Source organism: Wolffia australiana, chromosome 1 (genome assembly GCF_029677425.1).
Source record: "Wolffia australiana isolate 7733 chromosome 1, ASM2967742v1".
Lineage (NCBI taxonomy): Eukaryota > Viridiplantae > Streptophyta > Magnoliopsida > Alismatales > Araceae > Wolffia > Wolffia australiana.
The window spans coordinates 15,887,826-15,909,110 of NC_135835.1; the positions used below are offsets into that span (position 1 = coordinate 15,887,826).

General features: G+C 44.3%; 4 protein-coding genes and 1 long non-coding RNA gene across 8 annotated transcripts; 2 read left to right on the forward strand and 3 right to left on the reverse strand.

Moving 5' to 3' along the window:
* Positions 1-5,706: 5,706 nt before the first annotated feature.
* LOC144708409 (protein argonaute 4A-like) lies at positions 5,707-10,996 on the reverse strand. 4 transcript variants are annotated; one of them, XM_078581723.1, is made up of 22 exons: positions 10,768-10,996; positions 10,047-10,320; positions 9,753-9,958; positions 9,444-9,662; positions 9,222-9,358; positions 9,033-9,130; positions 8,864-8,961; positions 8,601-8,778; positions 8,398-8,514; positions 8,202-8,309; positions 8,073-8,129; positions 7,836-7,949; positions 7,601-7,766; positions 7,413-7,528; positions 7,178-7,315; positions 6,938-7,068; positions 6,722-6,851; positions 6,528-6,639; positions 6,380-6,453; positions 6,212-6,306; positions 6,075-6,135; positions 5,707-5,980 (listed from the first exon to the last, which is right to left on the reverse strand). In XM_078581723.1, the coding sequence occupies exons 2-22, from the start codon at positions 10,317-10,319 to the stop codon at positions 5,819-5,821; spliced, it is 2,790 nt and encodes a 929-aa protein (XP_078437849.1). In that variant the 5' UTR covers position 10,320; positions 10,768-10,996; the 3' UTR covers positions 5,707-5,818. The 4 variants fall into 4 exon arrangements, with proteins under 4 accessions (XP_078437849.1, XP_078437840.1, XP_078437865.1 ...); XM_078581714.1 differs by having other exon boundaries at positions 8,073-8,135; positions 10,768-10,994; XM_078581739.1 differs by having other exon boundaries at positions 6,104-6,135; positions 8,073-8,135; positions 10,768-10,993.
* Positions 10,972-13,086, forward strand: LOC144703698 (ABSCISIC ACID-INSENSITIVE 5-like protein 3). Its single transcript, XM_078575967.1, has 5 exons — positions 10,972-11,348; positions 11,441-11,486; positions 11,581-12,072; positions 12,157-12,228; positions 12,926-13,086. Exons 1-5 carry the CDS (start codon positions 10,972-10,974, stop codon positions 13,004-13,006), a joined length of 1,068 nt encoding a protein of 355 aa, XP_078432093.1. The 3' UTR covers positions 13,007-13,086.
* Positions 13,087-13,117: 31 nt separating this feature from the next.
* Positions 13,118-14,057, reverse strand: LOC144708432 (uncharacterized). Its single transcript, XM_078581752.1, has one exon. The coding sequence runs from the start codon at positions 13,768-13,770 to the stop codon at positions 13,294-13,296; it is 477 nt and encodes a 158-aa protein (XP_078437878.1). The 5' UTR covers positions 13,771-14,057; the 3' UTR covers positions 13,118-13,293.
* Positions 14,058-16,949: 2,892 nt separating this feature from the next.
* LOC144708438 (RING-H2 finger protein ATL18-like) lies at positions 16,950-17,840 on the reverse strand. Its single transcript, XM_078581764.1, has one exon. The coding sequence runs from the start codon at positions 17,755-17,757 to the stop codon at positions 17,155-17,157; it is 603 nt and encodes a 200-aa protein (XP_078437890.1). The 5' UTR covers positions 17,758-17,840; the 3' UTR covers positions 16,950-17,154.
* A 1,559-nt stretch (positions 17,841-19,399) lies between these two features.
* On the forward strand, positions 19,400-20,411 carry LOC144716538 (uncharacterized). The gene is made up of 2 exons (XR_013584920.1): positions 19,400-19,942; positions 20,075-20,411. It is a non-coding gene; the product is annotated as an uncharacterized LOC144716538 (long non-coding RNA).
* Positions 20,412-21,285: the final 874 nt, after the last annotated feature.

Consider the following 21,285-nt stretch of genomic DNA (forward strand, 5'->3'; position numbering starts at 1 on the left):
CTAAAATATGACGCTTTGATAAATTGAACAAAAATTTGGTCACATAATGGAGAATATTGAGAACTAATGCCACAACCTGGATCAGAATATACAACCCAAATACCGGGAGGGAGAGAATAAATCTAAACCTAATTGAGAGGCCATGTAAAATGTGTGCATGATTTGTGGAACTTACTGTCTTTGAATTTGGAAGATACTCTCTTAATTCATCAAGGTTAGGTTTTAAGAAATATCAGCCCCGCCCCCCCCAATCCCAAGAGTTAAAGCCATTTTAAGACATTCACACCTCTGTTCCATTTTTATTCCTCACTCTTTTTATTCTATCATGGGATTTGTGCCCCAACAGATGTTTTCACCAAGAGGGAGAAGAAAAGTGAAGAATTATCGCTAAATGAAAGGGGAAAGACAATAATTTATCAGTATTAAAGGTGAAATAAATTTACTTTGCGAGTGAGAGAGAGAATAAGACATGGTAACCTGTTTGATTTGGAATTAGCATTATAATGAATTCACTATTAATTTAATAAACCATAAAAGGTAAACAACATAATATTACCCATCTTAGCATTCCTCAAAATGTGCACATTAGCATATTCCCCAAGAATGTTGGTATTTAATATCCAATTCTATAGGTGGCTTACTAAAAGATATAGGGGTTTTCGAGGAGATGCAACTAACATAGTTCAACATTAATAAAATATAGAAGTAAAATTAAGCCAACACCAAATGATACCACACTGAGATAAGGCAGCAGGTGATTAGGTTCCAGTGAACCACCTAAGGGCATGTCATCAAGGGCCATTGTGGGTCTTAAATTACCCGAAGAAAATACTAGGCACTGTTGTTCTTATCTTTCCCTTTTGACCTTCTCTCATTTGATTTATCCCTACTATTTAACCATATTTAGAAGCCTCATTCTAAATATAATTCCCTTTCGAGCCTTTCGTTTGAAACATCTTTGTGGCTGCATACAATTAGGGAAGGACACAGTCCGGTCTTGAACCGGTTTTACCAAAGACCTAGACCTGAAGTTTGGTTTAGTCTCGGTCTAGGTTCATGCTCGGTCCGGTATGGTCCGGTCTTCGATCGGAAATGTTAACTAGTCAATGTAAGTTGACTTGGTCATCTCACTACATCTAGTGTGACCTCTGGTGCTGAAGCAGTGTTGAATAATGAGAGACTGAGAGGGGGATAGTGAAAGAATGTGAGAATGAGAGAGCGAGAGAGTGACACTGAGATTGTGCAAAGCCAAAGAGACTACCATAGGAAGAGAGTGAGAGAGAGAAAGTGAGGGAGGGAGGAGCAAGTAAGAAGGAGAGTACAAGAGAGAAAGAGGAAAAGAGTGAGAGATGGAGAGAGGGGAACGAAAGGGGGAGAGCCTGAGAGGGAAGCGAGGGGGAGAGAGGGAGAGGGAGCAGGCGAGGGGGAGTTCAATAGACAGAGATTGAGAGGGAGAGAATGTGTGAGAGAGAATGAGAGAGGGAGAGCAAGAGAGAGGACTAGAGGGAGAGAGGCTCAAGAGTAAAAGCATGAGAGAGGGTGACAGAGAGAGGGGGTGACAAAAAGCAGTTGAGAGAATGAGAGGGCTTGAGAGAGAACGAGAGGAGAGGAGAGGGAGAGCAGGAGAGTTTGAGAAAGACTGGGAGAGAGGGAGAGAGAGGGAGAGAGGAGAAAGGAGGAGAGGGAGAGCAGGAAAGTTTGAGAGAGACGGGGAGAGAGGAAGAGAGGGCGAGAGAGAAGGAGAGAGGAGGAGAGGGAGAGCAGGCGAGTTTGAGAGAGAGGGGGAGAGAGAGGGATAGAGGGAGAGAGAGAAGGAGAGATGAGGAGAGGGAGAGTAGGCGAGTTTGAGAGAGAGGTGGAGAGAGAGCGAGAGAGAAGGAGAGGAGAGCCCGAGAGTTTGAGAGAGAGAGGGAGAGAGAGGGAGAGAGGGTGAGAGAGAGAGGAGAGGGAGAACACGAGAGAGAGATGGCCTTGCGAGAGAGGGAGAGAGGAGGAGGGGGGGGGCGGGGTGAGAGAGTGAGAGAGAGAGAGAGAGAGGAGAGGGAGAGGGGGAGAGAGAGAGGGAGAGAACAACATATAGAGAGGTGGAGAGGGAGAGCGGGAGAGAGGGTGCGAGAGAGAGGGAGAGAACGAGATAGAGGGAGGTGGAGAGGGAGATGGGGAGAGAGGGTGAGAGAGAGGGAGATTTGGCGAGAGGGTGAGAGAGAGGGAGATAACGAGATAGAGGAGAGGGAGGTCAGAAGAGAAGGTGAGAGAGCGGCGGAGAAAACGAGATAGAGAGACGGATAGAGGGAAAGAAAATGAGTGGAAGAGAATGAGAACGAGAGCAATGGAAAGATTGAGAGAGGGATGGAGAGCGAACGAGAGAGAGAGAGAGAGAGAGAGAGAGAGTAAGACCGGAAGAGAGAGGGGTAGAGAGAGAGAGGAAGAGAGGGTGAAAGAGTGACGAAAAGAGGAAGGAGAGAATGAGATAGGGAGACGGACAAAGAAAAGAAAATGAGAGGGAGAGAGTGAGAACCGGACAGAGGGAAAAACGGAAGGAGGGAGGGAGGGAGAGGAAACGAGTGGGAGAGAGACCGGAACTGAGGGAGAGAGAACAAACAGGAGAGGGAGAGAGAACAAGTGGGAGAGACAAACTAGAGAATGAGAGAGAGAGAGAGGGAGAGAGAATGCGCAGGCGAGAGGGAAAGAGGATGACAGGGAGAGAGAATGAGCGGGAGAGAGGGAGAGAAAAAGAGAGAGAGAGAGAGAGAGAGAGAGAGAGAGAGCATGAGAGAGAACAGAGGGAGAGAGGGGGAGAGGGAGAAGTGAGAGAGAATAATGGTCTTCGGTCCGGTTAGATGTGTGAACAGGATCTAGACTGGTGGGTTTGGTTAGCCCTAAAAAGGCTGACTGATAGTCAGATCGTGTCTTTCCCTACATACAATGCAAGCTAAGTTTGAATCCATGGTTTCCTAAGGAAATTCGGATAAAAATACAACTTCTACAAGGGAATTGAAAAGGTGAATTTAATTGAGAACTTCGACAAGGGAATTTGATTTAATTGAAAAGGTGAATTCTTTTTTATTAGAAAACGTGATCGTGAATAGAGCTTTTGGACAAAAACGAACAATGGTTTTGAGTGGACAGACGTAACGGAATGGACTTCCATTTCGATATCTATCCGGGGGAAACATTTTCGTCATTTTCGTTATTCGTCAGCGCTCCATCATCTTTCGAAGTACATCATGCGTGGGCAGAACCGAGAGGGCGCAGCGAGCGTGGGCAGAGACGAGAGGGGGGGGGGGATGTGGAGGCGAGTGCAGGACGGGGGTTGTGCAGAGGTGGTGGGAGTGCGGGAAGGGGGTGGGGGGGGCAACGGCACTGGCATCATCAATTATTTCCATCGTTCGTCCTTCATTTTTGTCATCCGTCATTCGTCACAAATGACTAGGGTTTGACATTTTGGACCGGGGATCAGTCGGACCGGACCGAATCGGGACCACCGGTCCACCATTTTAGGGTGGACCGGCCATTTGGGCCGGATCCGGTCTGATGGTCAAACCAGACCAGGACCAGATTAAAATAAATAAATAAAAAATCCTTGCTTCCCCCTCTACCGATCGTGTTTCCCCTGCCTGGCCGCGTCTCTCCCTTGCTTTTCTCTCTCCCTCCGTCTCTCGCTTTCTCTCCTGCTCTCTCTCTCTCTCTCTCTCTCTCTCTCTCTCTCTCTCTCTCTCTCTCTCTCTCTCTCTCGCAAGCTTGCTCTCTCTCCTGTTCTCTCTTTCCCACACTCTCTCCCCCTCCCACTCTCTCCCTTCCGCTCTCTCACTGTCTCTCGCACGCTTGCTCTCTCTCCTGTTCTCTCTTTCCCACACTATCTCCCCCTCCCACTCTCTCCCTTCCACTCTCTCACTCTCTTTCACTCTCTCTCGCACTCTCTCTCTCCTGTTCTCTCTCTCTCTTTCTCTCTTGCACTCTCTCTCTCTCTCTCTCCTTCTCCGATTTTCTCTCTCTCTCTTGCACACTCTCTTCTCTCTCTCCCACCCTTGGAGTCCCTCTTTCTTGCTCTCAATCTTAAGAATGTTTAGTCTAACCTTGTTTTTGTTCTCTCCTCCAACTCTGTCAAGTTTGTTTCATTGTATTTCAAGCTTTGTTACGTTTCTTCACCATACTATGTCAAGTTTTCTTCGTTTCTTTTAGGCTTCTTTTTTTATTTTATTCTTCTTTTCATCATCGTTCTGCTTTTGCTTTCTTTTTCTCTTCGTTTGTATTATTGTCTTTTTATTCTGTTCATCTTTCCATCTTCTTTCCACTTTATTTATTTTTTATTTTGTTCTTCTTATTCTTCTCCTTATTCTTCTTTTTTTTTTTTCTCTTCGTTAGTTTTTCCTACTATTTTATTCCTCCTTTTTCTCCTGATTTTCTTATCTCTCATTATGTTTCTTTACCTTTCTTCCTTTTGATCTTCCTTTCTTCTTTAATTCTTCTTTTAGTATTCAATTATACTTCTTCAACCTTCTTTTCATTTTTTATGATGGGCTCCACATCACTTTGAAACAAACTTTCCCGTTGATGATAAGTCATTATTTTTTAAACTGACTTTTTGTTCTTCGACTTTGACTAGTGAACTTGATTGGACCGGGGCCGGATGAGAGTAGACAGAAAGATCCTTAGGTAAGATTTAGACCATTGCTAAAAGTACGGAGGACTGGGACCATCAAGCCCTACAAATGATCCTTAAGTAATCCCAATAGCTCGTGACGAAATGTCAACCATTCAATGGCTCTTATCGAGAAGAAAAACCTCCTTGAATTTTTCGCTGAATAAAATTTGATGTTCGGAACTTGGAAAAGACAGGCGCTTGTTCCAGGGAGACTCCATTTATTGGGGTATTAACTGAAAAGATGTGGATTTGATTCGAAAAGTCGAAATATTTATTTACAAACTAAAGTGGTAGGTGATGGACATTTGAATTCATTAATATAGGATTGTTTTAATATTAACGTGAGGCGAGAGGAAGCGGATTGAGACTGAACAAAGTTTAGAGGTAATTGAAGAGAGCGGGGACATGACGTTTGGGAATATGCCTACAAACAATTTCTGATATTGTATCAACTAAGTGTGACATGATGGAATCACATCTCCCCTCAACATCAGACAGACTGTTAAGACAAGGCCACATCGCAAGTGTTACAGAATAGATAGATTTTAATGCTCTTTAAAAATTCGATGCTGTCAATCAATCACTCGATCAATCGAATTAAACACGCCGTGATCGGCCATCATCTCCACTACTTCTAGTACATTCATTCGATTACGTCAGAGAAGGACTCCCAAAAGGGCAAATACCTATCTTTCGAAAAAATCTTCAAAGATCTTGCATCCTATCTTTTGACAAGGAAGAGCTATCATTCCAAGAATCAACCCAAGATACTTTCCCAAAAGGATCTGCCGGGAGATTTTGTTCAATTATGGCGATCATACTTGAAAAGCAAATATATAATTTTCACTATGATCAAGTATACAGTGACAACTTTTACAAAAATAACAGAAATAAAATACCATTTTCAAGTTATCAACAACCAAAAGAAACAAGAAAAACAAGGCGTTGAATTTTCACTATGATCAAGTTCAGTCACGACCTTTACAAAAATAACAAAAAACCCAAATACTCCTACCAAGTTATCAACTAAGAAAAACTAGAAGTAACTGACACTAGAAAAAGAAAAGAACGAAGGCAGTAAATTTTCACTAATGATCAAGTACAGTGACGACCTTTACAAAAAATAACAAAAAACCAAAACACTTATATCAAGTAATCAACAACCAAAATATACTAGAAACGAGGAACTGACCTTAGCAGAAAAACATGGACGAACGGACGTTCTTGTGAAGCGGCGGTAGCTCCGGCGTAATTCCAGTGCCAGACGTGGTCACCCCGCCACGGCTCGAATTCGACTCCGACCCTTCTTCGAATTTCTCGAACTGCCCGACTTGACTGGCCGCCAAGTGGGCGTAGCAAATCGGTGCCACTAAACCCAGATTAAAATTTTTTTTAAAAAAGCAAATGCTAGTTAAGAGAAAGAACAAACCATTAGTGTGTTAGAGAGATCAATCTCACCGAGAGAAATAGCGGTTGTGCTGCGTTGATAACTGGAAAAATATCAAGATAAGAGAGTCAGACTACATTAAGAAAGCAGAAACCCTCAAGTGTAGAATAGAAGCTTACACGTATGACAGGGAGTGAACGAGTTCTTGCAAATCGTCCGCCGAGAATCCATTCTCATCGTACAGAACGTGGTAATGAGTCGGCCTAGTCGTGCCCTGCAATGAAGAAGGTCGGTAGAAGTCATTCTCACCGCAGAAATAGATGTTAATTGAATTAACGGCGACTTACGATCATGCCGGCGTGAGAGCACATGTAGAAGTCGAAGTTGCGGGGATGGCAGACGCCGGTGTCGACCACCGTGCCTGAGATTGCGAAGACTCGGTCGGAAAATTAAAATTTTTTTTTTCAAAATTTTGAGGGAAGTCAACGGTCAAACCTGGGGGTACGTTTTCTGGGGAATTTTGCTGAAAGAGTTTGGTGTGGTGCTTCTTCTGAGCCACGATTAGAGTGAACTTGGGGTGCCAGTTACTATCGAGGAACTTACAGGCCTAGGACGAACACAAAAAATCCACTCAGAACAAATATTAACTTAGCTTTTTTAAAAAAATATAACTAGATGAGGGCAAGAACCTCGATTATCTGCTCCAGCTCGATGTTAAGAATTTGACTGAATTGAGATTCACTAACGCCGTCCCTAAAGATGATGACACGTTGGGGCCGCACTTGTTTGGACGAAGAGTAAAAGTCCACCAGGAGCTCACTGCAATTACAGAATTTTCAAATAAAAAACCACATTCATATTATTTTTCAAGTCAAAAATGAAAAATAGATCATAACGTGGAGTACCGGATAATCCCATCATCCCTGTTTTCCGGCATTGGTTTGAACAGAGAATCGATGATTTCGGACTTAGGAGACTGCGTACGGACTTCTGCTCTGTAGCGGGATATCATCGGCCACTCACGTGAGCTCACCACCTAAGAAAATTGGAGGTTATTTTTCAGAAGCTCAAAGAAAATAGTAAAGATGAAGAAATTATTCCAAATTGAAATTATAAAGGCGAATAAATTGTCTGATATTTTTTACCGCTGCAATAGATGGGATATGGGCTTGGCCTGGCGGCCCATGGGAGACATCCATCCCGAATATGATTGTGGGAACCCCAGAACGAGCAGGGTCTCTAAGCGGATGCTCAACTTGTAAAATGGAATTAATGCCCCCCAACTGGAAAACACAAGAAAAAAAAACTCAATTATGGAAAATTTGGTGGTTGCGTAATAAAGGAAACTTTAAAATAAAGCGGATGACACTTAGTTCTCGCCTTGGTATTGATCTTTAGAAGAACATTGGTTACATATTGGTCACTGATTTTACTAGGGGCGGCGATGCACTGGGTAACAATACCAAATTCTGCAAGAGTCTTTCGTTTCCATGGGCCTGTAACGGAGAACCATAAAAATGAAGGAAAAACAAGGTATTACCGTGTAAATCGGAATTGGTCCCCATTACCGTATAAATCGGAATTTTTCCTCTCTCGAAGAATACAGAGGATGAACCGCGGCGGGCCACTCTTCAACCTCTCCTTCATTGTACTAAACATTGCATCGACTCTATTATGCGGTGATTCCCGACCCATGCGACCGTGCTCCTCCAACACAAGAGGTTGGGAAATATTCTGAAAGAAAATAGTATTGATTCTGACTATCTGACAATTAATGGAGAAGAGTGAGTTATAGATATCTACCATTCCTTTCATCTCCCCACATCTCATCATGTGACTAGTTAGAAGGTCAACATTGCATCGGGCAGAAAAGATGACAATTACCCAGTTTTCGATGGCTATAGGTGCATAAAGTTTCTGATATAAAGCACGGCATCAGACATATAAAAGATAAAAAGCACTGTTTTAAAAGAAAAATAAAAATCGATACTTAAACTAATGACTATAGAAATGGAATGTAAAATAAATAAATATGGATACCTTATCGTTAAAATTCCATCTCCCATTTCGAGGAGTGAAGTCGAAGTTGTTCCCAAACTTCATCTAAAACATTATAATCACCGCGATTTAAATTCAACGAAAATATTAAATGGAATGAAAATTAAATACCCTGGGTGGTTGGAGCACACGACCCTCGAGCTGCATCAATTGTGTACTAATAGAAAGGCCGCACGCTTTCAGCATAGGATCAGCATCATAGCAGCTCTTTCTCAAAGACTATCAGAAAATGAAAAAAAAAGACTGTCAAAGACCTTAATTTTACTGTTGTTAACGTTAGTCTGCCCATGGAGAGCAGCGTGCTTACATCAGTTATAATTTTCATCCTCTCAGGTGGCCTCTGCCTGGATTTTTCAACTAACGACGACCGTTGGAATGTTGACAAAGCCTTTGTGTATCGTTGTAATGATACAAGGGAACAGAGCTGAACCAACAAAAATCCGTAACGAATATTATTAAACTGCTGACAAGAGGAAACTAATTATTTTTTAATAAGTTGCCTATCCAGACCTCCAACGGATAGTAGGTAGGCCGTTTTGGCTTTCCAACATTCAGACACGGCAAAGTAGCAGAGCTAGACAAAGGCAAATTGCGATTCCGGGTAAAATAATCATAGACAGTAATTTCGATGCTTTCAGTGTCCGTGGCCCCTATTCCATCACCGTGACTCTTACGTTTCAATGAAAATCTACCAACATTGTCGAAAAAAGGGATGGAGTCGTCAGGAGGCAGTAGCAAAATATCGAAAGCTCGCCAATAACTTAGTTACTTACGTTTGTTGATTACATGGCAGATCGCTCAAACCGGCAATTTTGAATTCCATATTCGTAGTTAAAATTTTAACCCTGAGACCTTTCAGCATCCGTTTCGCCTGTACGTTGAAAAGTTGATGACAAGTTAGTATAGGATATGGACAAGTATCAGAAGATAATTATGCATTACCTTCACCCAATCAATTTCCGAGGTAGAACGGGCATTTTGATTAGATTTAAGGAAATCTAACACAGAGCCCGGTTTCACAATCATGGTTGTCGAGCAATCTGCATGGAAAATGATCGCTTAGATGAAGAAACAGACAGTGAAGCTCAACGAGTGAAGTGCACGGGGGTTCAATGCGTTCGAAAAAACTACCCATGTTCAGAGAGAGACCACTCTGGGTGGCCCGGAAGCTCGAATGAAACCCCCTGCAAGCGAGTACTCCACCGCCTATTTCTTCAAAATTTTTGGGATCATTGACGAAAAAGGATTGCCGTACAAGAAGGCACCCTCTGCCAAGAAGTAATAGTGCCATCTAAAAATTCAGAAAATTGATGCTCAGGGGAAAAAAAGATACTGTGTTGTTAGGCTGCTTACTGCTTAGCGGCGTGTTGCCTTAATATGATGTCTAAAATTCTGACAGATTCTTGGGATTTCTCGTTTTCCTGACCTCTCAGAGCATTCCGGATAGACTTCATAGGGATCTTTGCAGCAAAATTCAGCTCAACTTTAAATGTCTTCATTCCAAAGGGCTTTCGTCTTCGCTTACGGTCAAAATCATCACTCCCAGGGCTTAAATTCCCGGCATCCGTGGTTCTAATTTTGACGAAATGTGACGTCAGGGACTATAAGTGTAAAATTAACCCATAAAAATGAATAAGAGGTGATGAGTCTTTGATGAATCACCTAGTCGACAGCACGTCCTCAAGAACAACAGTAAAATCGTTGTTTATCTTTGGAAGAGCGCCGACAGTAAACAAGCTCTTTTCACCGTCATAAGCAATGTCCTTCTGTCCGAGGTCTGAATGATAAATCTCAAGCACTTTATCCAAAACCCGCCGACCAATCCGTTTGCCAGTAACAGGGCGATCGTCTTCATATTTTAGTACCACCTGTTTGGGATAAAAAGGATAAATAAAATATTGAATGATCAATCAATCTTCCGACCGACAAAAGATTGGCTGAGCCGATAGATTTTACACTGTAGTGGTAAAAGTCTCCATCGATATTCTTCATATCAGACGTGAAATGGTTGACAAGAAGCGGTATGCGTTGACCGTTCCTTCCCGCTCCCGGTCGACTCATCGGTAGTCTTTCAGGATTAGAACTTTTAGATTTGCAAGGCACTGGCAATTCTCTAACCAATACAGATTCTGCTTTGATAGGTTGAACGTTGGGAGGAATTCGCGGAGGCGGAGGAGGGGGAGGAGGCAGAGGCTTTTCTCCTTCATCGTCTTTTCTGCCACTGTCCATTCTTTCAAGACATACAAGAGGGAAATGAAATCAAAGTTCATCCGATAGACATATTTCAAGAAAAAAAGAAACAATCGAACTTGAAAGAAAAGAACAGAGGTCGGCTAAATTGTCTGACTAGTTAAATATAACTAGTATAATGACAATGCAAAGAAAAAAACTAATTGAAAGACGAACGAAAAGTAAACAGGAATAGACATGCGAGCACAAACCGACAACCGTACCGCGATTCGGTAGAAAAACGGTAAAATGACGACACAATATCTTATGTCCGAGAAGATGCACAAGAGCACATACAAGAGATTGTGATGAGCACTTACAGATCATATTCTACTCAGTGTGAAGCCAAGATCACGACCAAGTAAGGATCACAACAAACGCCGTGCATCAAGAATTTAAAAGAAAGCAAAAAACAAAGTACATCAAGAATCAAAGCCTAAGCATTTACTCTGCGACGAAGAAATATTCCAAGCGATTGCTCGCTAAAAAATTCAAGCAGCGAACACAGAAAATCTCCGATCGACGAACAACAACAAAAAATAGCTCGGATTCACGTAGTTATAATGTACTGCCTCTTTCGACACGACGGCTCTAACCTGCCCTACCGTACGACTAGCTTCCGACTAGAAGCGAGCAACCGTCCAGTCGTCAGATGGACAAATCTCGTCCGTCCGATCCGACACGTGGTGCCGATCCTTCGACAAGGTCTCAGAGGGGGGTATTTCGGGTATGCCACGGACGTGAAAAATACGTTACCGTTTTTGAATACCCATGCAAGGGGCGAGTCTGCCGCCCTGACGAACGCCTGGGATGCTGCCACGTAGCCTCGGAATTCGAGACGACTGGCCTGGGCTTTTACTGTAAATGGGCCGACAGATTGGCCCACAACGGGTCTTGCTGGGGCTTCCCGACTGGGGAACAAACAAACGAAAGCGTTGAGCGGAGTTGCCGACGCAGTCGCCTTCAGATCGGTCTCTCCATCGATCACTCTGCAGAATCCTCGATCGGGGAATACTTCCCAGATCGGCGGTATGTTCTTGATTCAATCGTAGTTCTTATTACTTCGCGATCTGCGGTTGTAGATTCCGGCGAAATTTTGATTTATTCTAAACCTATTTCAGCTACCCCAATGCATGGTATCTTTCGCGCGAGATCTCGGTAGACTCGGTGCGTTCTGAGAGTTATAACGCGGAATTCGTTCCTTTTGTGGCTGAATTGAGCACTCTCTTGTTTTCTCCCAAAGGGGGATTCGATACTGTAGATGGGAATCCAGAGCGTGGTCTTTCATGGCGTTGATGGGCCGGAATTGCAGGCAGGGGAAGTCCAGAACCAGCTCGGGCAGCCGATGAACGGCATGAATTTTGAGGAGATTCTGAGCAATTCGGGGCTCGACAGTCAGAGAAGCTTTGATCAGAGGCAGCGAAAGGGCAATGGCGAGAGAGTGCAGACGACGGAAGGGGAGATGACGCTTGAGGACTTTCTTGTGAAGGTTGGGGTGGTGGTGAAGGCGACGGAGAAGGGCGCCAGCAACGTGAGCTCTACTGCGAGCTCTGATCCTGTTTTCTCAACGGGAGGGGAGTGGAATCGTCAGAGAATGTCAGCCGTTTACTCTGATCCTCAGCTGACCTTCTCGTCCCCGGCGCTGGCCAAGCAGGAGAGTTCTTGCGAGTTTGGGGAGATGATTGTGGGGAGGAGGCAGAAGAGGATGATCAAGAACAGGGAGTCGGCTGCTCGATCGAGAGCTCGGAAACAGGTCACTTTCTGATGGTTTTTCTTCTTCTTTTTTTTTTCTTTCCGTGAACAAATTATCAATAGAGAAAGATCCCCATTTTGTCAGGCTTATACCAATGAGTTGGAGAACAAGGTTTCTCATTTGGAAGAGGAGAATCGGATGTTGAAGAAGCGAAAGGTGAAATCTTTTATTTTAGAACTAGAGCTGTCGCGAAGAAATTTCCCTTCTGGCGTCTAAAACTCTCTTATTGATTGGCATTTTATAATCATGTTGCATCATTTTCTTAAAGAAAAAATAATCCCCTCGCATCACACGTTGAGTTTTATATTTGGGTAAGTTATGTTTGGTTGAGGCGTTTCGGTTTACCATTTTTTATCCTCTTGTCACCTTTCATTGTACCCCCCCATTCCTGGATATTCTATCCATTGGGAGGAATAGATCAATTTTCACAAAGAAATCGAGATGAACAGACACTATAGTTCTTTATAAACTACCACATTGAGACGTCCTGCAAAAAGTCCATGTCCTGCAAAATAATCCCCTTGGGAGATATAGTTGTGGCGCAACAGTCTATTACTCTAATCAGGCAGGGAAATGGAAATATTGCCAATTGCTCTTCATTAATCCCCTTTAGATTCATTTTAAGAATTGTCTTACATTCGTCGACAAGCCCATGGGTCGTAAATCAAATTGATTTTGAACTCCGCTTGATCCACTTCAGGTATTCTCCGACAAACATGCCACATTCGGATTAGCACGAATTAATCTATGAATGCCGCTAAAACCTGAACTTTCATCTAAAAAAGGGATAATTACTGTCCAAACTTGCTGGTTTTTTTCATCTCATGTGAGGGCATTCCATCTTTTTTTGCAGGAATTCGAGATAATTTTGCAGAATCTTTCGAATCCCGGACCGAGATTTCGCCTCCGAAGAACAAGCTCCGCGCCGCCCTGAAAGATCCACCATGTCTCCAACCCCTTCACGTGCACATAATATAACCTCGGAACCGTGAAATATAATCGCACTCTACCTAAGTTTGCCCCAAATTTCTGGTCTCAAAACCCAAGTCTGGAATCCGGGAGATTAGTCATCAGATCGAAATTTACAAGCGGAAGAAGAAAAAAAGGGGGGGGGGGATTTTACAAGGCCGGCCATGCCGAGAAAACTTTCGGATTCGGCGGGGAACCGGAAATCAGCCTTCTTCTACGCTGCTCTAAGTTCTAAAACTCTCGAAGAAGCTACTACCACCGGAGCAAGCAGCTGTGGATGAAGGCGGAGAAGGGAAGGTCAACGTCATCGGGGGCGTCTTCGTCATCCGCCTCGCCGACGGCGGGGAAGAGCGGAACCCGGCACAAGGGACAGGTGTCCTTGCCGTAGTCGACCCACTCGTCGAGGCAGCCCCGATGGAACACGTGGCGGCACCGGAGCTCTCGGATCTCGTCCCCGACGTCAACGGCGGAGATGCAGACAGCGCACTCCGCCGGGGCGCCGCCGGGCTTGGCACAGCAGGGAATTGCGGCGAGCTTCTCGAGAAGTGGGCTCGCGCCGGGCTCGCGCCTGGCGGGCCGGCGACCGAGCAGGCGGCGCGTCCACCGAGCCGCGGCCAGGCCCGTCTGCTTGGAGAAGAGCGACCGGATCCAGCCCAGGACGGGCCGCGCGAGGACGATGACGAGAACCAGGGAGAGGGGAACGGCCGCGATGACGAGAAACGCTGCCATCTCCGCTGAATCGCTGCTGCGCTCCGCCTCTCTCTCTCTCTACTAATAGGGGGAAGGAGATAACGCGAGACGGGCCCCAGTCAACGCCGTCGTCATCGAGCAATAATTCTCGCAGCCTCTCCCTATCCACCAACCAAACTCTCTGCCCAGAGCTAACACGACCAGGAATAGCGCGAAGGCAAAAGGATATCGTCGTATCTCGCCCCTTAAAAATTAAGCACCGCGAGTCCTCGTCATGCTGCCATTTAATGCGGTGAATGACCTCTTTGATTAGATAATGTGAGGCGGGGTGTAGCACCCCCTAAACCGCGGCGCGTTACCTGAAACTTTCGCCATCGCCCACTTGGTCTTGTTTTCGTTCATGGGTTAAGTCTGATCGAGGCTGTGGCCTCTGCCCTTTCACATACGGCAGCTCTAGATCGCCCCCGGGCTTGTTCTTTAAGAGATTGGGGTTAGAGGGTCGCTGCCGAGTGCTTGGCGGGGGTGCGGAGGTGGGTGTGGAGTGAACGATGGAGACGTGTCGAGCGAGTTCGACAAAGGAATCAGGAAGCCGTGGAAATTTCGCGAGGAAATTCGAGCCCCGTCGCTGTCTCTCGCTGTCCCCGGTCTATATCGGCTACGTGTAGACGGTGGCCCGTTGCAAGCGATTCCACCGCAAGTGGCTCCCAAGAATAGGATATTATTATCGGAACGATAAGATAATCCCTCGGGGCTCATATTGTATGAAAGTTGCGCTAAATTATTTGATTTTGTCACGTCTGGGAAGATTTTTGGAACGTTCTTTTACCGTCCCTCTTCGATGAAAGCAACGATAGGATGATTACCTCCGGGCTTCAGGTTCTATGCGAATTTCAGTAAAAGGTTCGTCATGGTTTGGCTCCGCGTATCATATACGGTGGATAAAAATTCTAGGAAAAAAAGTCTGCTTTCATCTTGTCCGGGACGATTTTGGAACGTTCTTTTACCTCTTAATGGAAATTACAGTAAAAGTTTTTTTATTGTTTAACCCGGCGGGCCATTTGTTTGACAAACTCTAGAAAAAAGGTCTACTTTCATCAGGTCCGGGACGATTTTGGAGCGTTCTTTTACCTCTTAATGGAAAGTACAGTGAAAGATTTATTATTGTTCATGTCGGCAGGGCCATTCGTTGGACAAATTCTAGAAAAAAGAGTCTACTTTCATCTGGTTCGGGATGATTTTGGAAAGTTATTTCACCTTCTTCCCTCTTCAATGAAAGGAATCATAAGATAATACCTCCGGCCACAGATTCTACGGAAATTACGGTAAAAGCTTATATAATTCGGCTTAGCAAACCATACGTTCGACAAATTCTAGGAAAAAAGTATACTTTCATCTTGTCCGGGACGATTTTGGAACGTTATTTTACCTTCTTCCCTCTCTCACTCTCTAACTCTCTATCTCTCTCTTTCTATCTATCCCTGTCTGCCTTTCTCCCTCTCTTTCTCTCTTTTTCTCTCCAACTCCTTTCTCTCTTTCTTTCTCTCTCTAAAATTTACCAGTAAGATAATTCCTCCGGACCTCAGATTCTATGGAAACTACAGAAAAGGTTTATTATTGTCCAGCTCGGCGTGCCATACGGTGGACAAATTGTAGAAGAAAAGTCTACTTTGATCTTGTCCGGGATGATTTTGTAAAGTTCTTTTACCTTCATTCTTCAATGAAAGGAATCATAAGATAATTCCGCGGACCTCAGATTTCATTGAAATTACATCGAAGTTTAATTATGCTTTAGGTCGGCGTAACATGCGGTGGACTACTTCAAGAAGAAAATTTTACTCTCATCCCGTCCGGGACGATTTTTTAACGTTCTTTTACTAGCCTATTCAATGAAATTAACGATAAGATAATCATTCGTACCTCAGACTCTACACTAGCAATATAAAAAATCTACTTATTGTTCAACTGGGTATATCACCCGACGGACAAATTGTAGAAAAAAATTGTTATTAGTAGTTTTTTTCTCTTCCGGGATAAAAGATGACGTCCCGGCAAGAGGTTGCAACGGCAGCGAACGGCCCTCGTCCGGCGGCTTAGGCCATGGCATCGTCCTTTCCGTAGGTTATTTCCTTCCAGTCAAGAGTATCATTAAAATGTCTTCATGTGACTCCAGATCTGACCACCGTCACTGTCCACTTTGGAGATAGGGATAGATAAAGAGATAGAGAGAGAGATAGAGAGAGAGAGAGAGAGAAAGAAAGAAAGATTGAAAAAGAGAGATAAAGAGAGAGGAGGTGAAAGAAAGAGGAAGAGAGAAAGAGAAAGAAAAAGAGGAAGAGAGAGAAAGAAAAAGAAGTGGATGAGAAAGAAAGAGGAAGAGAGAGAGAAAGAAAAAGAAAGTGGATGAGAAGGAAAGAGAGAGAGAAAGAAAGAAAAAGAAAAAGGATGAGAAAGAAAGAGAAAGAAGAAGAAAGTGGAAGAGAAAGAAAGAAAGAGAAAGACAGAGAAAGAAGAAGAAAGCGGAAGAAAAAGAAAGAAAGAGGAAGACAGAGAAAGAAGAAGAAAGTGGAAGAGAAAGAAAGAAAGAGAAAGACAGAGAAAGAAGAAGAAAGCGGAAGAAAAGGAAAGAAAGATGAAGACAGAGAAAGAAGAAAGTGGATGAGAAAGAAAGAAGAAGAGAGAGAAAGAAGAAGAAGTGGATGAGAAAGAAAGAAGAAGAAAGAGAAAGGAGAAGAAAGTGGATGAGAAAGAAAGAAGAAGAGAGACAGAGAAAGAATTAGAGACTGGGAGAGAGAGAGAAAGAGATAGAGACAGAGACAGAGACAGAGAAAATGAAAGAGAGAGAAAGAGAGAAAAATGAAAGAGAGAGAAAGAGAGAAAAATGAAAGAGAGAGAAAGGTACAGAGACAGAGACAGAGACAGAGACAGACAGAAAATGAAAGAAAGAGAAAGAGAGAAAAATGAAAGAGAGAGAAAGATATAGAGACAGAGACAGAGAAAATGAAAGAGAGAGAAAGAGAGATAGAGATATAGAGACAGGGAGAAAGTGAAAGAGAGAGACAAAGTGAGAGCGTCAGAGATAGAGACAGAGAGAAAAAAAGAGAGAAGAAGAAAGAGAGAGAAAAAGATAGAAATAGAGAGAGAAAAAAAAGAGAGATAAAAAGAAAGAAGAGAGAGAGAGAGAGAGAGAGAGAGAGAGAGAGAGAGAGAGACCACAGAAGTAGTTTGGGCGCCAATTGTTTTCTCCTCAAGGAGTCTAAAAGCATACTGTATATACAAAAGATCCTCTTCGTAGACATTTCACAAGAGGAAACCTCATCTAGGGCCGGGCAACGACGCCCGGCAACGCTTCCACCGCCCACAGGCGAGGAGCGAAGATTAAACACGACCCAGAGAAGAAAAACCTCAACTTTCCAACCCCTTTCCTCAGCAAGGGGACGGCGGCCCAACGTCGAAGGCGAGCTCCGCCGACTCCACCGCCACATGACAGGGAAGCTCCGCCGCCGGCGCCTTCCCAATCAACGGCTCCCGGCAGAGCGGGCAGGTCACGCGGCCAAATCCCACCCATCGATCCAGGCATCCCCGGTGGAACACGTGGTCGCATCTCAGCTCTCGGATCTCGTCCCCTTCCTCCACGTCGCAGAGGCAGATCACGCACTGGCTCGGCGCGCCGCCGTGGTAGCGCCGCGCGCCGTGCTTCTTCCCGAAGAGCCAGTTCACGCACTCCGCGGTCATGGCGTCGTGCCCGGGCTCGGGCTCCGCCGAGCCCGCGCCGGACCGGGACGAGCCCCAGACGAGCTGGTCCTCGCACCGCACCCAGACCACCCCCATGAAGCACCGGACCACGCGGTCCGTCAACTGTAGCAGAAGAGGAATAAAGGGGAGGAGAATAAGGGGAAAGACGGGGAACTGTTGCAGGATTGATACGACGACGGGCGCCATTTCTCCTTGCTCGTTTGCTCCACTGAACCGACTACTCTTCGTTTCCATATATACCCGATTCTGGGCAACTTTTTGAAATCGGATCATGGTAGCGGGCAAAGGAGATTATCTGGCTTAATTACTCATTTAAGAGCGTACCATCTGGACGTGGGCTCCATCAGTAATGACGATAACCGGGGGGCCCGATTCGATGGGCTCGTTCATGGACGCTGAAGAAGGCACGTATTTGCTCTTCCTCTATTCCCCCTCCTCAAGGGCGCGTTCTCCCCCAGTTGAAAGATATCAGATCAAGCGTGGGAGGAGCGAGATTGGGTGACTGACGATCTCAACTTCCACGATAATGGGTTTTAAACCTAGCGAATTGACGGGCCAACTAATCTCCTTCAAATTGAAGAAGGCGAGAGAGTCCCCCATTATCCTCTTTCCCTCTTCTTTCAATCTATCTCGTCACTCGTTTGTCTTTCTCATATGAGTCGCATATCACATCTCTCCAAGTTTTGGCTCATACGTGATAGTTGGGAGTCCGCCTCCTAGTGTATCCCATAAGAGAGATCCTTCCCTCTTCCCACGGTTTCTGATTCGTTTTAGAAAAGGCTATCGGCGTCATCATAAGTACCAAATTCATGAACTTTAGGGCGTCAGGATTCGGGAAAGTGACAACAGGGCCCATCTCTCTTTTGGGTAATTGTCAATTTGTCATGAGGTCCAATTTACGCTTAGTTTATCGAATAGATAAGGTCTCGCCGGTGCTAGTCAAGTCCTCAGAGCCTCATAGCGCTATCGTTGTTCTCATAAGCATCTCTCTCGTCTCATTTTCTTTGCCTCCCTTGAGTCAAGATAGGCGTAAAATCATACGTCACGGGGGCCAACTATCCTCAGCACTCATTTTTTTAGTGCCACCATCTTTTTATTTTTTGCGGGACATGGGCAATGAGCGTGGCATACGTCGTCAGACCGCCAATTGCCGTGCTCTCTCTCTCTCTCTCTCTCTCTCTCTCTCTCTCTCTCTCTCTCTCTCTCTCTCTCTCTCGTTCTCTCTCTTGTTCTCTCTCTCTCTCCCTCTCTCTCTCGTTCTATCTCTTGTTCTCTCTCTCTCTCTCTCGTTCTCTCTCTCTCTCTCGTTCTCTCTCTCGTTCTCTCTCTCGTTCTCTCTCTCGTTCTCTCTCTCGTTCTCTCTCTCGTTCTCTCTCTCGTTCTCTCTCTTGCTCTCTCTCTCTCTCTCGTTCTCTCTCTCGTTCTCTCTCTCGTTCTCTCTCTTGCTCTCTCTCTCTCTCGTTCTCTCTCTCGTTCTCTCTCTCGTTCTCTCTCTCGTTCTCTCTCTCGTTCTCTCTCTTGTTCTCTCTCTCGTTCTCTCTCTTGCTCTCTCTCTCTCTCTCTCTCTCTCTCTCTCTCTCTCGTTCTCTCTCTTGTTCTCTCTCTCTCTCGTTCTCTCTCTTGTTTTCTCTCTCTCTCTCTCTCTCTCTCTCTCTCTCTCTCTCTCTCTCTCTCTCTCTCTCTCGCTTGTTCCAACTGAGTCACCCGCTCCACTGATATGGATACGTCGAAGATCAACAAGTGCCCGGGAGCCTCATGTCAGTTACAGACAGAGTTCAAAAGATCATATGTTTGATGATTCCATTATACATGAATGCTTTGCCATCATAACTCCTGGATAGGTATCCTTCATAGGATCTGAGTTCCTTGTGCCGGATATCTGTGTTGATGCAAATAATTCCGCGGATCCCCACGATCCGACCTGTTCAAATCATCGAATTCTCGGTGATCTTCTGCTCGGAATCCAACCCCGAGTAGACGATTCACAGTAATCAGACACGGGTAGATTCATAGAAACCTGTCGTAAAATGCCCGCACGTTACACATAAGATAAAGTACATAACGCATCCGTGTGTGAGGTCCGCGTCCGGTGTCAACTTTCATGTCAATTCTTTGTTGAGAGGTAGCGACTTGGGTTGCCCCAGCGAGTAGGGCGTTGTCAGAATGGATCTGTCAAGAAGTCAAGCGAGCCTTCAAGTCAAGAAGGAACTGAGTCTTGTTCAACAGAGGATTTCCAAACGTACAGGGCAAAGCCATATCTCCTTCTTGGATTTCTTTGTCCATGACTCGGTTCTCTCCGAAAACTTCATTTATCTCTGCGTCCAGTTCGACGGTTTAGAGAAACAGAGAGAGAGAGAGAGAGAGAGAGAGAGAGAGAGAGTTGCAGGCGGGCGCAGCAAAGGAGAGTTTTACGTCCCTCACTCTGTGCCTTTCTGCTCAACAAATAAATTTTAGCACTGTGAGTTTTCTTGAGCTTGAAGTTTCAAGGGCCCTCTTAATTGGTTTGTAAATCAATTTTCTATTTTTCCATCCTCTGTGCGCCAAGACATTTGGGCACAACAACTCATAAAGCTTTTTTGTTTTCTGTTAGCAAGTTGTGGACAGATAAGGCCAACCAAGTGCAACCCTTATCTCTTGCGCCCATCAGAGTCAGCATAATGCATCTCTCTTGGCATTATTCATCTCTCCACCTACTTATACGCATCAATGGGATTCCAGAGCCGACATTTATGTGGATAAACAGTGAAGGCCATGGTCACATAGAGAAAAAGTCCACTTTGTTTTCTTTGTCTTTCTCTGAGCGCCCCTTCCCAGTTTTCCATCCTCCTACAGACAAAGGCTTCTCTTCCCATTGTAGAGGAGGCATTATTTCACATGCCGAGCCTTGTTCACATAGATCCCAATCTATTCATTAATGTTTCGATCTATCTCTATGGCTTTATCTATCAAGAGAGAGCAACAGGTTACCTTTTTTGTTAGACATTGTCAAAGTTGGGCAAACGAAAAAGCAAGGAGAGTAATGGACTATTGGTACAATAATTCTTATTTTGTGGGAGTATTCGCATGACATATCTTTCTCCATCTCTTCTCTTTCCGTCCGCTTCTCTCCCTTCAACATGTATAAATTAACTACTTTTTGCAAACATTAAAATGATAACAAGCTAAATACATGTCAGTAAAATATTAAATTGCGCATGTTTCATTCGATTCACAAAAAATACAATTCTTTTACACTCAAATGAGGAAATATGTTCTCATAAGGTCTCACAACTAGTTTGGTTATTGGTCATAATATTGGAAAGAGAAAATTTGGAACTTGTAGCAAGTGCCGTATACCGAAAAACTTGATATTTTTAAACCTAATTTAAGCCTGAAATACATTAGAATTTGATGTGCATACATGTGTTGATCTTCAGCTATTATATCATTATTTTGTCATGGTTTCTACCGTTGACTAATTCTATAAGTAAAGTCAGCTGCCAATTTTGATGGTTCAGGTTCTCGTTTCGCTCATATTCATTAGTATTTCTGGCCATCGAGAAATAATTCCCCGTTAGATAGTTGCCACTGAAACCAATTTTTTTACGAAATAAGTCATATCTCTCAATCTCATGATTCCCTTTCTCCTAAGCCTTTAAATAAGTAGATAAAATTCTGATTTATAAATAAGTTGAGTTTTTTAATGAATAATTAATCATTAAATTATTAAGCTATTTACAATCAAACTAATGATACAACTATTCCTATGGCATTTGAAAGCTGAAAGAGGTAACCACTTTTCATTTACTGTCCCATGCTTAA

What these genes read in the sequence shown, in the direction of transcription:
- LOC144708409 (XM_078581714.1), bottom strand. Translation starts at nt 10,319, where the DNA reads ATGGACAGTGGCAGAAAAGACGATGAAGGAGAAAAGCCTCTGCCTCCT. An exon ending in AGGCAACACGCCGCTAAGCA is followed by an intron (nt 9,359 to 9,443) that starts GTAAGCAGCCTA and finishes ACTTCTTGGCAG; the next exon opens with AGGGTGCCTTCTTGTACGGC. An exon ending in GGATGAAAATTATAACTGAT is followed by an intron (nt 8,310 to 8,397) that starts GTAAGCACGCTG and finishes ATTTTCTGATAG; the next exon opens with TCTTTGAGAAAGAGCTGCTA.
- LOC144708432 (XM_078581752.1), bottom strand. Translation starts at nt 13,770, where the DNA reads ATGGCAGCGTTTCTCGTCATCGCGGCCGTTCCCCTCTCCCTGGTTCTC.
- LOC144708438 (XM_078581764.1), bottom strand. Translation starts at nt 17,757, where the DNA reads ATGATCCGATTTCAAAAAGTTGCCCAGAATCGGGTATATATGGAAACG.
- LOC144703698 (XM_078575967.1), top strand. Translation starts at nt 10,972, where the DNA reads ATGGACAAATCTCGTCCGTCCGATCCGACACGTGGTGCCGATCCTTCG. An exon ending in GAATACTTCCCAGATCGGCG is followed by an intron (nt 11,349 to 11,440) that starts GTATGTTCTTGA and finishes AACCTATTTCAG; the next exon opens with CTACCCCAATGCATGGTATC. An exon ending in GGATGTTGAAGAAGCGAAAG is followed by an intron (nt 12,229 to 12,925) that starts GTGAAATCTTTT and finishes CTTTTTTTGCAG; the next exon opens with GAATTCGAGATAATTTTGCA.